The 15,757-nt window shown below is 54.8% G+C and overlaps 1 protein-coding gene across 10 annotated transcripts in view; it reads left to right on the top strand.

Moving 5' to 3' along the window:
• Window positions 1-15,757, top strand: part of RPS6KA2 (ribosomal protein S6 kinase A2) — a 296,958-nt gene that overhangs the window by 226,884 nt on the left and 54,317 nt on the right. For 9 of the 10 annotated variants that reach the window (XR_012324984.1, XM_073789827.1, XM_073789826.1 and 6 more), the window contains 5 exons: window positions 1,564-1,644; window positions 4,113-4,192; window positions 6,937-7,043; window positions 10,153-10,190; window positions 12,514-12,656. Coding sequence is in view for 9 of the 10 variants with exons in the window: in XM_073789827.1 (XP_073645928.1) it covers window positions 1,564-1,644; window positions 4,113-4,192; window positions 6,937-7,043; window positions 10,153-10,190; window positions 12,514-12,656 (449 nt within the window). In the remaining variant the exon portion in view is untranslated. Of the gene's footprint in view, window positions 1-1,563; window positions 1,645-1,687; window positions 2,226-4,112; window positions 4,193-6,936; window positions 7,044-10,152; window positions 10,191-12,513; window positions 12,657-15,757 lie in introns of those variants that run through there. The other variant, XM_073789830.1, reaches the window with a different exon arrangement.

Here is a 15,757-nt window from a genome sequence, read left to right as displayed (position 1 = left end):
CGCGGCATGTGGGATCTTCCCAGACCGGGGCACAAACCCGCGTCCCCTGCATCGGCAGGCGGACTCTCAACCACTGCGCCACCAGGGAAGCCCATGGGAAGGACTTTTTAAATAAAACTTTAAAAGTACATAAGACCAAAGTATGAACAACTTAAATACCTGGTCCATACGGTGATATTCATCATGCTTGTCACGCTTAGAAATATTTGAGGAAAGTTTCTGCCTTCACACACGCGGGGCTGTAGGACGTCACTTGGACATTGCCCTGGGTGTACCAATTTGCGTGTGGAATCTTGGAGTTGTTCTTATTCTCAAGTGGTGATTTTGTTTGTTTTTTTGTTTATTTTTTCCTCAAAACGAATCCCATCTGTATTCCCAGATGGCTAAACTTTAGGCAATGTCAGCACTGAAAAGAATAATATTGTAATTGGTTATAACACACTCATTTTTTTAAAAATTCCATAATCCATAGTTATCCTCAGGAAGAGGAAGAGAAGGGATTTTCCTCTTGATTTCTAGTCCCATCAGAAATGAGAATATTGCCATTTTGTAACCCTAAATGACTCAAGCATCCTTGATCCGCATAAGCAAGGATATATACGTAAGCTAACGCATGAAGGATTGTAAGGGAACCCACAGGTCATTCTCTACCAAAATATCACCCCTCACGTTACTTGTATACTTACAAGGGGATGTACGCATCTTTGCAGTGAGAGGCTGGTGACTTGCCACCTTGACCCAGTGGAATGTAGCATCACTGAGCAAGGGTAACGCGGCACCCCTCCCCCCATCTGCTGCACCTTGAGGCCTGCAGCATCACCCGGGAGGTATTTTTGCCAAAAATGTTTAGCCTCAACCTTATAAAGCCTCCAGACCTAACCTCGGTTTATAATAAATATAGGAGTTAGAGCAACCAGTAAAGAAACAATCAGACACACGTAGGAACAACCTACAAGAAAACTGACCTGGACTTAACCAAAAAGCCCACAAAAAGCACGGGGGGAAAAAAAGATGCAGGACCATTGTATTCTAGAAGCAAAAGGAATGAGGAAATAGAACAACCAGATCTAACGTGGGAACCTTGACCGAATCCGAGGTTGGAAAAAATAACAGCTATAAGTGACATGGCAGGGCGGGCAGGATTGGAATATGGGTCAGATATTAGATGATGTTGTGGAATGATGGCGAATGTTCTTCAGGGCGACAGTCGTGTTAGGGTCATGTAAGAGATTACCCTGTTCTTAGGGAATGCTGCGTGTAAAGGCACCTTGGCGTTGAATGTCACAGTGTCGACAAGTTATTGTCAGATTGTGGCTAAAATGTGTGCATGTGTATGGAAAGAGAGGGAGATAGAGAGAGGGAGATGGGGGGGGAGAGAAAATATCGAAATGCAAGCAGCTGTTGAATCTAGGTGGAGGACTTAGGGGTGGTCATTCAACCTACTCTTTCAACTTTTGTATATGTTTGAAAAGTTGGTAACAAAAGTCGGGGGAAATTATTTATATCTGATGTCTTATGTTTCACATCCTGCCTTTGAAAGCCTTCGATTTTTCTGTCTTGCAGTTCGGGACCGAGTCAGATCGAAGATGGAGAGAGACATTTTGGCAGAAGTGAATCACCCTTTCATCGTAAAGCTTCATTACGGTAAAGGGAGGAAAAACAATTCCCTACTGTTGAGAGGACCTAGACCAACCCTCCCCCAAATCAGAGGAAATCGGCGTAGATTCCTTGTCTCAGCCTCCGGCCCTGTCTGGGGTGCAGCTCTCTCCCCCCCAGGTTCCTGAGCCTCAGATTCTCCTTCTCTGGGGGAGGAAGATGCCCTGTTTTCATCTCGAAAAACCGAATCTGGGGGAGCAAGAGGTTACCCTTAATTAAATCATCATCATGGAGAAAGTGGTTTTAAAAAAAGGTCTCGACCTAGGTGGGGTGAATCTATGACATATTTTTGTGTTGTTTCAGAGTAGAGTGCCTATGACCCCATAGTTTCTTTAAACCAGAATGGTAACATCTCCTGCACTTTAAGTAAAGACGATATTTTAGGCATTTGAGAGACGGTAGCGCTTTGAGCCTCAGAACGGCCCTGCAAGGTAGGCTATTGTTTCCAGTTTTCAGAAGAGAAAACTGAGACTCAGACGGAATCATTCTGATTTCTGAGGCCACGTATCTGCGACGCCACACAAGCCTTCTTCATTTGCTTTCTGCCTTTTTATCTCCTCGGAGAAGCAGTAAGTGAAACCTTCAAATGAAAAATAATGAGGTGGTGGCGCCAGAGTCATGGCAGACCGCATCACAGCTTTGTGCCCTAATCGAGTAATTAGTGTGGGCGAAGCGCTGGGCAGCACAAGGACAAATCCCGTACCTGGTTGGTACAGGGGCTCGGGGGCGGGCAGAGTTGTAGGAGACTGTCCGTGACTTTTACCGACGTCGGGAGTGAAGGCATGAACACACGCAAAGCCAGGAGGACAGGGCTCTTTGCTCGTGAACTTCTGAGATTCCTAAGAAGACAGTTTACAAAGTCCTGTTTGGAAAGCACATGGCCTCTCCTTTCAGAAATAATAAGAGCCAACATGGATGTGACCTTGCGGGCAGCCGCGTGGTGACCGGATCCCTCGGGCCACGGGCAGGTGCCCTTAGATCCCAACGGTGGCGGCAGGCTGACCCCCCTTTATCACACGGCCGCCTCAGCGCTGCTGATTCGCTGGTGTCAGATCCGATCCAGGTGTCGTTTCGGTTGCTTTCCCAGGTGTTTTTCTGAAGAAGTTGAGAACTGGGGTCTTGCAGAGATTTTTAAAGGCATCCTCCACGTTACCTCTGTGATTGATCAAAAGATACTTGTCGGGCTTCCCTGGTGGTGCAGTGGTTGAGAGTCCGCCTGCCGATACAGGGGACACGGGTTCGTGCCCCAGTCCGGGAAGATCCCACATGCCGTGGAGCGGCTGGGCCCGTGAGCCATGGCCACTGAGCCTGCGCGTCCGGAGCCTGTGCTCCGCAACGGGAGAGGCCACAACAGTGAGAGACCCGCGTACCGGAAAAAAAAAAAAAAAAGATACCTGTCCTCTATCTGCCCGTCAAGCCCTAGGACAGAGCACTCATCCACGCTGCAGTTTACACAATTCTGACAAAGGGGTTTCTAGTTAGAGGCTTATGTTTCTAAAACCCCAACATTTATAATGCTTCTGGCATTGACTTAGAAAATGAAAAGTTCCCAAGTGTGTGGGGATGTCAGCACCCCTTCCAGCCATGCTTCCTTTGTGTGTAGAACAGATGCCACGTGCCAGGCCAGCGGGAACGTTGAACTGACCATCCAGTAGCCACGGTGGTTAGTTTCTCTTGAGCCTCTCGCGCATGCACCGTCCCCCCCTTTGACCAAGGCGTGCCCTTGCTAGTGGCAGGCGGCAGCTGAACCGTGAACTCCGTGCCCATAACTGTGGCCCTCAGGGACCAAACTGAGAGCACACGAGCGCTGCTGCCACCAGGTGCAGGTAGCTGGGCCGACCCGTCCCCAGCGCAGCCGTAAAAGAAGGAGCAGATGGTGGATATCCTTGAGCCCTGAGTTGTTTCGAACACAACTCCATAGGAAGGGGAGGGGACTCGTCCCAAAGGCTCACTACGATCGCCCTGCTCCTTACCAGACACCTGCCAGCAAAGCCAAGTCTCTAAGAAGACACGGTTGTGCCCAAAGCCGCAAGTCAGTAGTGGTGATGAGAGCAGGTGGAACCTACACGTACTTTTCTCCATGTGTCTTTCAGTCCCTTTGTGATTAAAAAAAGGCAGGAAGAAGGAGAGAGGGAGGGAAGGAAGGAAGGAAGGAGGCGGGGAAGGGGTGGGGAAGGGGTGGGGAGAGGAGGAGAAATAACCTCCAGACCATGAGTAAAAGTGAGAGACAGAACTCATCACCGTCCACTCCCTTCCCCAAGTCCTGCCCTCTCCGCTGTGCGGTCTCCAGCCCGGCCCCAGTCCTGTTTCTGAAATGACCCAGGGTTACAGGCTACACAGTATTGTTTGAGCCAACGAGAGATGGGCTTTTTGCACTCAGAGCCTGGGCCCAGGGGAATGATGTCCACCGCAGGGGACCGTGACGCCGAAATGCTCTCAACTCTCTCCTTCCGCAGCCTTCCAGACGGAGGGAAAACTCTATCTGATTCTGGACTTCCTGCGCGGAGGAGACCTCTTCACCAGGCTCTCCAAAGAGGTACACGGAGTGCAGGCTGTGGGTTTCTGCCTAGAATTCGAGGGACAGGAGAGCAGGGGGCGGGGTGTGTGTGTGTACGTGCGTGTGTGTGTGGTGTGTGTGCAAGGGAATGTGTGAACGTGCGTGTACATGCACGCACGTGTGTGTGGTGGGTGGCGTGTGTAAGTGTGTGTGTGGTGTGTGTACGTATTTGGTGTGAGGGTATATGGTGTGTGGTGTGTGCGCGTGTTTTAAAGATGTCTCACGAGCCACACAGAGAAGAAATCTGTTGTCCTCGAAAGATCTTAAGAAAACGGACTCTTCCCAAGACCCCCGTGGAGCTCTAGAACCTTCCCTGTGTAGAGCAGATGGAAACTTGATTTATGTTACGTAGGGAAGACTTTTATTTCACAACGTTTCACTTTCCACTGTAGGAAGACGCTATTAACACGCTGACCACACATCCTGGGAGGGGCGTCGGGAGCGTCTAATTAGGGCTTCACCCATGAGCGCTCCGCGCCCCCCAGGGCTTGTCCTTGACCCCCACTACCTGACTTAGGAGCTTTCCGGGATGTCTTGCAGCGCAACGTGAAAGCTCTCTGCCCCCTGCGCACCCTGCTCGAGGCAGTAATAATGCCAGGCTTTTAATCCTGTTGATTCTGTGCAGTTTCCTTTATACAGAAGAGCATGATGAAGGTGACAGCGTGTTGACACGATGCACAGAACAGGTTCCCGGCCCTTCTGACGCAACCTCACCCGGCACCGGGGTTCTTCCTGGGCTGTAACAGGGGGTTCGGGCTGGCCTCCCCCTTTCCTCACTGCCCACTTTTACAGCAGGAGATCCCTCCATCCAAAGTGCTGGCAGTCAAGGTGAAGCGGCAGTGGGCTCCCCGAGACCTCGGGCTGCTCTCTCCCTCTGTTTCCTGCCAGTCCCTCGGGCAGTGGCACAATGGATGTATTGGACGCTTGGCGATGCAGGTTGAAAGCACGGGCTGGAGGATTCAGATCCAAGTTCTCCAAAGCCCTTTGGGTCAGGTCTCTGGTCCCTTAACCTGCCCCACAGCTGAGCTCACGTTTCCAAAGACGCCGAATCACTGACCTCGGCCGGTTTCTCATCTGATGCCTCGTGATTTGCTCCCTTCCCAGCCCGGCCGAAGGAAGTCAGGCCACTGGGGGTTGGTCTGTCCAGCATCCAGGGTGACACACCCTGTTGTTGGGCTTCTTGACCAAAAAGGCAACACGCAGGGTACCCATAGGACCCTTTATTTCAGAGTAGAAGTGAAGTTGTCCAGCCTGGGCTCAAGAGGGTCCCAGTTCACAGAAACACAGGAAATGAATGATACCCTAACCCTAACCCTATGAAAAAAAGTACTTCCCTTCCATCCTCTTCACCGAGTCCACTAGACAACATCCTTGTGTGTGTCAGTCTCCGTACTGACTGCCTTCAAGAGCTCACATCCATGGGTGTTTCATTCCCATAGAGAAACCCTTTGTCATTTGCACTTGGAGGCCACGCAGATCTGTGCCCTAAGCGCGGCCAAGGAGAGTCATACGGCCGCCCCTGAGCACTGAGCTGTAGATGTGCCTGTGTGGTTATGGACAGAGATGGAGAAAGTCGGGCCAAAGAGAATTCAACAGCCAGCAGGATCTCCTACAGGGAAATCCTTCTCACAGGGAAGCCCACTGAGTATGCTAACCAATGTAGAAAAGAAATACCCAACCAGGAAAGGTGCCAGTCGAGTGTGGAAGGCAGAACAGGAGATTCCAGAGGCCAGAGGGGCAACGAGGGTTGGTGGTACCCAAATGTCATCCAGGACTTGGGGTGCACGTCCTCCCCACTGGGAGGCATCCCTTTTGTGAAATGGATGTGCTCCGCCGTCATTAGCCTGATGTAGTCACTGTTCAATTCCCCAAATTGCCCTTATCCTGAGCTTTCCAGGCAACCTGCTGATCATGTATTGATTTTTCACGCGTCTGCCTTCAGAGAGAATTCAGTCATGACATGGGTTTCTAGTCTCTGTGACATTCATTTCTCATGGTGCGGGTAAAGAATGGTTTCTGATACCATCTGGCTTGCTGGTAAGGTGACTACCAAATTACATGCGGTTCTCACAACCGCAGGGACAGGGAAACAGTAGGAGACAATGACCTTGAGGTGTGCTGGGCGCCATGGCCTCGTGTGTGTTTTAGCTAGACCAGCGTCCCTCTCCCAGCAGCCTCTCCGGCAAGGGGCGCCCACCGATGCTCCACGGGCGGGTCGTATTTGGTGGGACTCGTCCCGCTTTGGGGAGACGGCAGTTCCTAGTTTGCATAAACCCAAAAGGGGGGAAGAGGTGAACTTGAAGGGAGGAGGGATGAAATTTGAGACATATTTTCAGTAAATCCTTCAGGCCTGTTTGTAATCAGACCTTCACAGTGTGGTTTAGTTTTTTGTATTAAAGTGTTACATTAGAAGCACACATATTAAAACATAAACCCAGAAATACACTCCAGAGCTGCATGGTTTGTGGGGCAGGAAAGGTCGGGCGAGGAAACTCTGCCCGGGGCTCCGCCCACAAGGCCCAGCGGCTTTGTGAGGAGCGCCCTCTCCCCTTCACTGGTCCTAAAACTTTGCTGAGAACTCATGTTTCCACTGTAGGAGTTGGAAGAGCCTTGTCTGGGGGCCGCGGTCTGCAGAGCGGAGCGGAGTCTTCGTGGGGCTGAGTGCCTGTCTTTAAAGCCAGCAGCCACAGAGCAGGCTGAAGTCTTGTTCTCTCTCCTGCCAGGTGATGTTCACGGAGGAGGATGTCAAGTTCTACCTGGCTGAGCTGGCCTTGGCTTTGGACCACCTGCACAGCCTGGGCATCATCTACAGAGACCTGAAGCCAGAAAAGTGAGTGAGGACAAGGCAGGGCAGGGCCCTCTTGCCTCCCAGGTCGCCTCGTCCCTGTACTTAATTCCCCAGGGAGGGCATAGCCTGGGGACATTCCGGTGCTAGCGCCCCACAGGCAGGGATTCCACCTGCCCGCCCCTGGAAAGGTGCCCAGACGTAGGTGTGGCTTGTGCTGGTTTGTGTGGGATGGTCCCAGCCCATTCTCACCTGACCCTCGTAACACCCTCCAAGGGAGGCAGGGCCGGGCCTGCATCCCTGTGGTCCAGGGGAGGCTGGGCAGGTAGTGGAGGCTGGGCAGGTGGAGAGGCTGGGCAGGTAGTGGAGGCTGGGCAGGTGGAGAGGCTGGGCAGGTAGTGGAGGCTGGGCAGGTAGAGGAGGCTGGGCAGGTAGGCAGCCCACCATTCCTCCTCCCACACCCGCTGCCCTCCCTCCTTAGGTGGGACCCATCCCGCACTGGGAATGTCTCACACGCCACCCCCTCACTAGTGTGTGTCTTCTGTGCCGGTCTCTTCCCCATCTCCACCTCCACCTTGGAAAGCCCTTTCAGCTGTCTCGACAGGCCCATTTCTAGGTGACGAGTCAGATGAGCCTTTCTGAGTTTTTCTAAAAGACAGTGGCACCAGATTCCCAGCCCAAATTCCAATAAGATTTGTGTATCTTTGGCAATGATCATCTGTAATACTATTTCTAGGATATTTTGCTAATCCAGTCTAAATCTTTTTTTAAAGTCCCTCCAGATAATAATGTTCTTACTTCAGGTTCTTTTCCTGCTGTTTTCTGTGTAGAGCTGCACAGACTAGGAGGATCCACTTGAAAAGGAAGGATCTAGCGGATGCTGTTTTAAGTTCATTTGGTTGACCTGACAGTGGTCCCTGCCGCGAAGTTGATGATTTTCTCCCTCTGGCCTGTGACGTGGTTGATGACGGCCCCCTGTCCCCCTATAGACTGAGGTCCATGCCTGTCCCTGGATATGTGGGGCCTGGTGGGACCCCAAGGCTTGGAGCACAAGGCAGCCCAGGCCCTGAGGGCACAGGAAGTAGATCCCAGCCCTTGTTCCTGGTCCCTTCTTCACCTGCAGGGAACTGAGAAAAATGCAAACTCTGCTCTGAGAAGTGGCAGTCGTTTAAGGGAAACGCCTGGGTTTGCCTAGAGACCAGGAACGTTGTGTATGTCCCTGATGCAAAGCGTATTTGCCTGTGACCAGAGGGAAGTGCTCCCCACGCACGGCATCAGCCTAACCACCAGCTGGGTACAGCCTCACTGGCTGCACGTGTAAATGATGTTTAAATAACCGTGAAAGGCTCTCTCCTGAGTATCCCCGTAAGAGCCGTGTCCTGCAAACTCAGCCTCGCCTTCGGAAAACAGGCACTGAGGCCGCTGTCACAGCCAGCTCTGCCGACCTGCTCCCCTCCGCTGTGAGCTCTGCCCCATGAAGGCAGCACCCCGATTCTCCCTCTAGTTAAAGGTCAAAGGGATCTTTATAGCTAAAAATAGTAATATGGAATTGCAGGATTGAAGAGAAAGGATTTTGTTTCCATTAGAATTAGTAGGGAGTTAATCATGAAAGTTGCTCACTTCTGGGCAAAGATTAAGTATAACTGAAAAGCAAAGATAAGAACATTCGCTTCTTTCATTATAAATTGTCATCTTAATTATACACTGTGACTTTTCCCTTCCCATTTCCATAAAACAGTAGGTATGATTTTTATTCCCATGGCAGCGTTTTAAAAATTGTGGTAAGATAAACATGACATAAAATTTACCACCTTGACTATTTTCAAGTGCACAGTTCAGTCGTGTTAAGAGCATTCACACCATCTGTGCGATCGTCTCCACCATCCATCTTCCAGACTTCTTTCATCCTGCAAAACTGACGCCCTGTCCCCATGATACCCCACCGCCCTCCCCCAGCCCCCGGCACCCTCCCTTCTGTTTTCTGTCTCTGTGGATCTCGCTGCTCCGGGGACCACACGTAAGTGGCAAAATGGACACCCTGTCCCCATGATACCCCACCGCCCTCCCCCAGCCCCTGGCACCCTCCCTTCTGTTGTCTGTCTCTGTGGATCTCACTGCTCTGGGGACCGCACGTAAGGGGGGTCACACAGTATTTGTCCTTTTGTGGCTGGCTTATTGCCCTCGGCGTGATGTCCTCGAGGTCCATCCATGTGGTAGCCTGTGTCAGAACTTCCTTCCTTTCCCACATGTTTAACGTACCACATACTAATCCTCTCAGCCCACGTCCTGGTCTCTTTAGATCTGGGCTGGTGCCTCCCAGGAGCTGGTGGAACAGAGTTTAATTACAGCAAAGAAAGAAACAGGGCAAGCCAGGAGCCCTGGGGGCCTGTGGGCTGATGGGCTGGAGAAGGGCCTCGTGGAAGGCTCGCCTGCGTCCATCCCCTCAGACGTTCCCTCCGCCCTCCGTGGGCGTCAGCCTCGCCGTACTGCAGAGAGCTGGGAGGAACAGGACAGCGCTCCCCGTGGGGCATCTGGACGTCAGATGCCGGCATACTGAGAGCTTGGTCCAGGGCACCAGGAGGGACCCCGTGGGACCGGCTCCCACAACGTGGCTCCCGGGGGCTGAGGCCTGAGGTGTCACAGACTCCCCCGGAGGTCCCAGTGGTTCCCAGGGTCAGGCGGGGCTCGTGGAGGGGTCTGGCCAGAAGAGCGGGCTCTAGCCGTCGAGGGCCCGCCTGGGTTCAGGAAGTCCCCTCTGAGCAGCTCTGCGTCTGCACAAGCCAGGGCACTTGCGGACGCTCTCAGGCCCATTCATGCAGGACAGACAGCCTGGGGGGTCCCCAGACCTTCCCCTGGGCTTGAGAGGGTCTCACACCTGCAGTCCCCATGTGAGCCTGCTGAGCCAGGCACAAGAACATGGGGGTGCCCTTTGCCCCCCACACACCGCGGATGTGCCTGTGCTCCTGACCCAGCAGAAGCTGCCGACTAGGAAGCAGTGGTCTAAAGGCCACGTCTGCGAACAGCAGGTGACCTGCCGCCCCCCAGCCAGCGTGGAGAGTGCTGCCCAAGGGCCTGGGCGGCTCCCCTGGGGTCTCCGTGCCCTTCCGTGTGTCTCTTCTCTTTTAAAGCATCTGTTTCCCCTCCTTTCTTTCAGCATCCTCCTGGACGAAGAGGGACATATTAAGATCACAGGTTTGTAAAATTCCACCCGCCACCGAGCGGTGACGTCACCCCGGCGCCCCTGGTACCTGGGGGCCGACCCAGAGCTCAAGCCCTCTCTCTCATCACACCAGCGTGTGCACACAGGGCTGCCTTCCCCGTGGCCGTGGCTTAGTTCTGTTGGTGTGTGTCTTCCCGGGGACGCTCACACTTCCCAGGTCGGCCCTCCTTCCTTCTCTCCCTCTGACGTAAGACCCTTCTAGCGCCTTTCCTGCTGACTCTCAGCGTCACTGGATGTTTCGTTCAAGAATCTCATCTTAGCATGTCTGCGGGGCCAATCTCCCCACTGAAACCTCAGACCCCTCCCACTGCCGTCGGTTCAGCCAGAACGAGCACCGCCCCCCCTTGTTCCGTGACACCCGCTTGTGCTAGTTTCCTCTTGCTGTGTCACAATTACCAACCTCAGTGGCTCAAAACAGCATCAGCTCATCATCTTAACAGCCCTGGCGGCCACAAGTCCAAAACAGGTCTCACAGGGCTAAGATCAAAAGGGGTGCACTCCTTTGTGGAGGCCCCAGGGGAGGATGGTCCTGTCGCCTCTCTGGCTGCCCACTTCCCTGGGCTCACGGCCCCATCCTTCTCCTTCAGAGCCAGGGGGCAACACCCCAGTCTCTCTCTGACTATGGCCTCTGCCCCCAAGTCCACGTAAGGACCTTGTACTTACTGTGCGTTGTCCTGGCGCCCCAGGATAACCTCCCTTCTCGAGATACAGCAGGGCCCCCTCTGCCAGGTAAGGTGACCTATTCATAGGTTCCAGGGTTGGGGCGTGGACGTCTCTGGGGGCCATTCCGCTGGCCCCCCGCTGGCCGGGTCCTGGCCTGGTCTCCACTCACACCCGCTCCCCGTGTCCACCAGCGAGCTGTCCCTGCGCAAATGCTCCCCCCTCGCCTCCAGGGGCAGCTGTCTCTGCTTAGGCGGGACACCTGCTCTACCCCTGTTCTGTCTTCAGAGCCTCCTGTCCTCTGCTTCTCAGCCCCACGCCATGTGGTCTCCCTGCTGCCTGTTCCCTTCTCTGGGCTGGTTCACCCCGTTCTTGATGGACCCCCAGTCCCAGCAGAGTGCACAGAGCGATTGACAGTTACTGCTCGTTCATGTCAGACAGTGAGACTTCTTAAATTTCTCATGAATTACGCACAAGAGCACGGCACTCACCTGACAGACCCTTTAGACGGCGACCTCCTGCCAGGGGCCGCACAGGTCCAAGGGCGTCCGCAGTGTCTGCTGGTGGGACCTGCCCCCGCAATGAGTCCAGTTTGGCCTGCTGGGGCCTTCTGTGCCTTCCCACGTGTAGAACAGCAGAAGAAATTAACCCTTAACAAGCTGAGAAAGTAAACCTGACTTGACTTCTACAACTGGTTAAGGCGTTCAAAAGTGCCCGCGTGGCATTTTGGGGAGACTGAAGGTTCTGCGAGTACCTGACCGGTTTTCTCTGCTGAGTGAGGAGCTGCACGTGTATTATATAGATCTCACGTGTACGGAGGTAGCTGGAATAAGTATGAGCTGCCACGTTAAATTTACGTGTCATATTACAGAGGTTTGGCTTCCTCTGTTTAGTCATTGTGGTCAAACAAGCCCCGAGACTCTGATGTGCTGAGTGCGTCACCTCGGCAGTGAGGGAGCAGCCCCACGGGGGCGCTGGGGACTCTCACCTAGCCGTGAGCTCGCTTGGTCCTCACGCGGCCCCAGGAAGAAGGGATGTCAACCTTAAACTCACAGACGGCGAACGTGGAGGGCTCTGTGATCTTAGAACCAGCGTGTTCACTGCGTCCTTCATCCACTGGCTGCAGTAACACGGGCACTGGAGGATGACGGCCTTGGCGGAAGGTTTTATGGACAAGGTCCAGGGGAGGATACCCCATGGCAAATGCTCTGAAGCCCCGCCCACCTTGTCTGCCTTCCCCTTCGTGCCTCACCAGCCGGGGACCTCCTTCCCGAGTGGCCTCCTGCTCGTAACCCCTTTCCCGCCCTTTCCTTCAGAACAAGCGCCGTCTTCCTGCCCCTCCTTTGGAGTAGCCCCGCAGGCGTCTCCGCTGGGGCCGCTGACGTCCAGGGTGGCCTGCTAAAAACAGGCTCCCGGGGAATTGGTGTCAGGCGTCAGGAATGCAGTTTCTAGGCGCCCTCGGGGGCACTCCTGAATGTGTGGGTCCCTATAGAAGCTGACCGGGAGGTGTCGGGTTTGGTTCAGCTTCTGTGGGCAGCCTGGCCCCAAGAGGACAGCGGTGGGAGGTGGGCCGGCGGGCAGCAGGGCTCCAGGTGCCGCCCGGAGACCGAGCACTGTGTGCTCTTTCTCTTTTAGACTTCGGGCTGAGTAAGGAGGCCATCGACCACGACAAGAGAGCCTATTCGTTCTGCGGGACGATCGAGTACATGGCGCCCGAGGTGGTGAACCGGCGGGGCCACACGCAGAGCGCAGACTGGTGGTCCTTTGGCGTGCTCATGGTATGGCGTGCTCGTGGTATGGTGTGGCGTGCTCCTGGTATGTATGGCATGCTCGTGGCATGGTGTGCTAATGGTATGGTATGCTTGGGATATGATGTGCTCATGGTAATATGTGCTCGTGGCTTAATGTGCTTGCGGCGTGGCATCTGCGGTCCCCAAGGTGCCCGCGTGGCTGTCCCCTGAGCGCCCGCCCACTCCTGGGGTTCAGAGGTCCAGGAGTGACCCGAGGAAAACAGTGCCCGTTGTGTGACTCAGGACAAGGGGGCCACCAATTCCTGACCCTAGCATTTCCTGGCAGCCTCCTCTCTGTCCCCCCTCCAGACTCCCACCATCAGGAAACAGAGCTGGGATTCAAGTTAGGATGCAAATGTGTGAAGAGTCAAACCTTTATCCTTAGCGCTCCTACGGGTTTAGCCGGAGGATTTGAAGGGATGCAGCTATCTCCAGATTAAACGTATTTTTCTTATTTCAAACACAGAATCCCTCCACTTAGTCATCAAAATCACCATGAACCAAAATACACGTAGAGTGAAGCATTTTTACATCTGCATCTAGAAACTTGGATTTCCTTTGGGTCACGTGTTCGCAGACAGAGCGTGCAGCAAACGCCAGGGCGGTCTGTAGTCACAACAGCCGCGGGCTTGGCTGCCGTCCCCCCGCCTCACGCGGTCCTTCCTCTCCTCCCTTCCCCCTCCCCCCACCCCTCCCCCGCAGCCGGGCCGCCGGGCCCTCGCGTGGGCCAGACTTCCGAGGCTGTGAGTCTCACACTGACTGGATGGGAGGAGCACCGTGGCATTCCCGGCTTGCCAGCCCCCTCCTTGTGCATTCCACCAACGAGGAAACTGAGGCGCGTCGCTCGGCCAGCACTGGCAGAGCCTCCTTCCCACACGCATGCCTCTCGCCCCGGGACCTCTGGGCTGGGTCCTGCTCACGGTGCAGGGCATCAGCTGGGTGCCCCTAGGCTGGTACCCAGGAGGCCACGCTCGGTCTCTCGGTTCTGGTCCCCGGCCCCGTGGGCTCGGAAGCGCTGGCTGTGTTGGATTTGTCGGCGCGGACGGCTGACCCTCGTCTGTGGGGGGCAGACACGTCAAACCAGCTCGGGAGGCAGTTCCCACGGCTCCGGCCGGGATGCCAGCTCACGGGCGTACAGTAGGTGACATCACACCACGCGGGGCGGTGCCCCCGTCTCCAGGGTCAGAGCATTCTCCCCCCGTCAGCCACCTACGAGGGAAGTCAGGCTATAATGAGAAGACTGCTCCCAAGACAGAATCACAACAAATTAAGCACATTAATACAGGCAAGTGATGGGCCCAGGCTCGCGGCCTGACAAGGGCTCCGTGAGCGTCAGCTGCCAGGGCGCTGGTGGCGCTTGCCGTGTTCGTGGTTATACAGACCTTGAATAGCCTCTGCTGGGGTGCAGTCCGTCTCCACGCCAGAAGCCACGGGGACGTCCCGCTCTGCTTACCTTCCCACCGATCACCTCTCTTTAGATATGTTGGTGAGACCGTCAGGGTAGCCTCTTCCTCTGCAGGGTAACTTTGCATCCTCGGCTCTGCTCCTGTCCACGTGGGTGCTTCCCCGTTACCCTGTCTGGAGGGTGTGTAGTGGGGGGCGGGCACGGGGGCCTCGGCACCCTCGCTGCGGATTTTACTGGAAGTTTGATGTTGTCTTCCCGACACCGGCTCCCAGGTCCGAGGTTACAGCTCTGCATCTTCAGGAGTGATTCCAATTCTTAAGTCCGCATCCGCCTGAGAAGCACGTTCCTCTGGAGGGTGGGGTGGGCTCCCAGAGGGAGACCACAGGCTTCATCCTGTCCCTGGATCCCAGGGATACTCGCGAAGCCCTTAAAGGTGTAGGCTGGGGGCTTCCCTGGTGGCGCAGTGGTTGGGAGTCCGCCTGCCAATGCAGGGGACACGGGTTCGTGCCCCGGTCCGGGAAGATCCCACGTGTCGCGGAGGGGCTGGGCCCGTAAGCCATGGCCGCTGAGCCTGTGCTCCGCAACAGGAGAGGCCACAGCGGTAAGAGGCCCACGTACCACCAAAAAAAAAAAAAAAAAAGATGTAGGCTGGGCTCACGAGTGACCGTACAGCGGTTCTCCAGGGAACCCTTGCCCGATGCTCTGAAGTCACAGAATGCCACGTGTGTCTCTGTGGAAACGATATTTAAAAGAGCAGGAGGCCGGCCCGAGCCTGGAGAGGACTGTCTTACCGGCCAGCACAGCAGAGAAAACTGCAGCTAAAACCACACACACATCAAAGCCACCTGGAGTTAGTTTTGTGAGGTTTCTGGGGGAGAGGGGAGTGGGAATATGCCATCCCCCTCGTCTGTTTCTAGATATATTAATAAAATCTGTCCCATAAATATAAAATATGCCTTTCATACTTTTTTCTGGTCAAAATCATTGCATGTTAAAGAAATAAATGGAGAGGCTGAAAGGAAATAAAAGGGGCAGTGAGGACATAAAAAGAAAGATGGAAAGAAAAACAACTGAGAGAGAAGAGAAGTCAAAGCGAAGGAGAGGCTTCCCTGGTGGCACAGTGGTTGAGAGTCCGCCTGCCGATGCAGGGGACACGGGTTCGTGCCCCGGTCCGGGAGGGTCCCACATGCCGCGGAGCGGCTGGGCCCGTGAGCCATGGCCGCTGAGCCTGCGCATCTGGAGCCTGTGCTCCCCAACGAGAGAGACCACAGCAGTGACAGGCCCGCGTACCGCAAAAAACAAACCAAAAAAAGGTAGCGAAGGAGGAGGGACAAGAAAGGGAGGAGGAAAGTGACCTGCTCTGAGGTGATGCCCCCAGTCAGGCTTCTCCCCACTTGTTTCCTCCACGTCTTCCCCAGGCTCCCCACACTCACTTCTGGAACCTCCTCTGGTTCCCCAGCTGTCGATGGCTGGTGCTTTGCCGTGACGCTCTTACGGGCCCTGTCATCTTGTGTTGTGAACACGCGTCTCCGTGAGGGTCTCCCGGGCACAGGGCATGACCTTCACGCATCCCTAGCTCAGGTGGCGGTGCCCGTGCCCAGGAAGCTCTGTGCCCCGAGGGTCCACAGGCAGTGAGAGCAGAGTGGGCCTGGGCTCCCCGGGCCCCTGCGCCTCCTGCCCCCAT

The sequence above is a fragment of the Tursiops truncatus genome, chromosome 12 (genome assembly GCF_011762595.2).
Source record: "Tursiops truncatus isolate mTurTru1 chromosome 12, mTurTru1.mat.Y, whole genome shotgun sequence".
Taxonomy (NCBI): Eukaryota; Metazoa; Chordata; class Mammalia; order Artiodactyla; family Delphinidae; genus Tursiops; species Tursiops truncatus.
The sequence above is the reverse complement of the archived record's forward strand: the minus strand, read 5'-3'. Positions and strand labels throughout refer to the sequence as shown.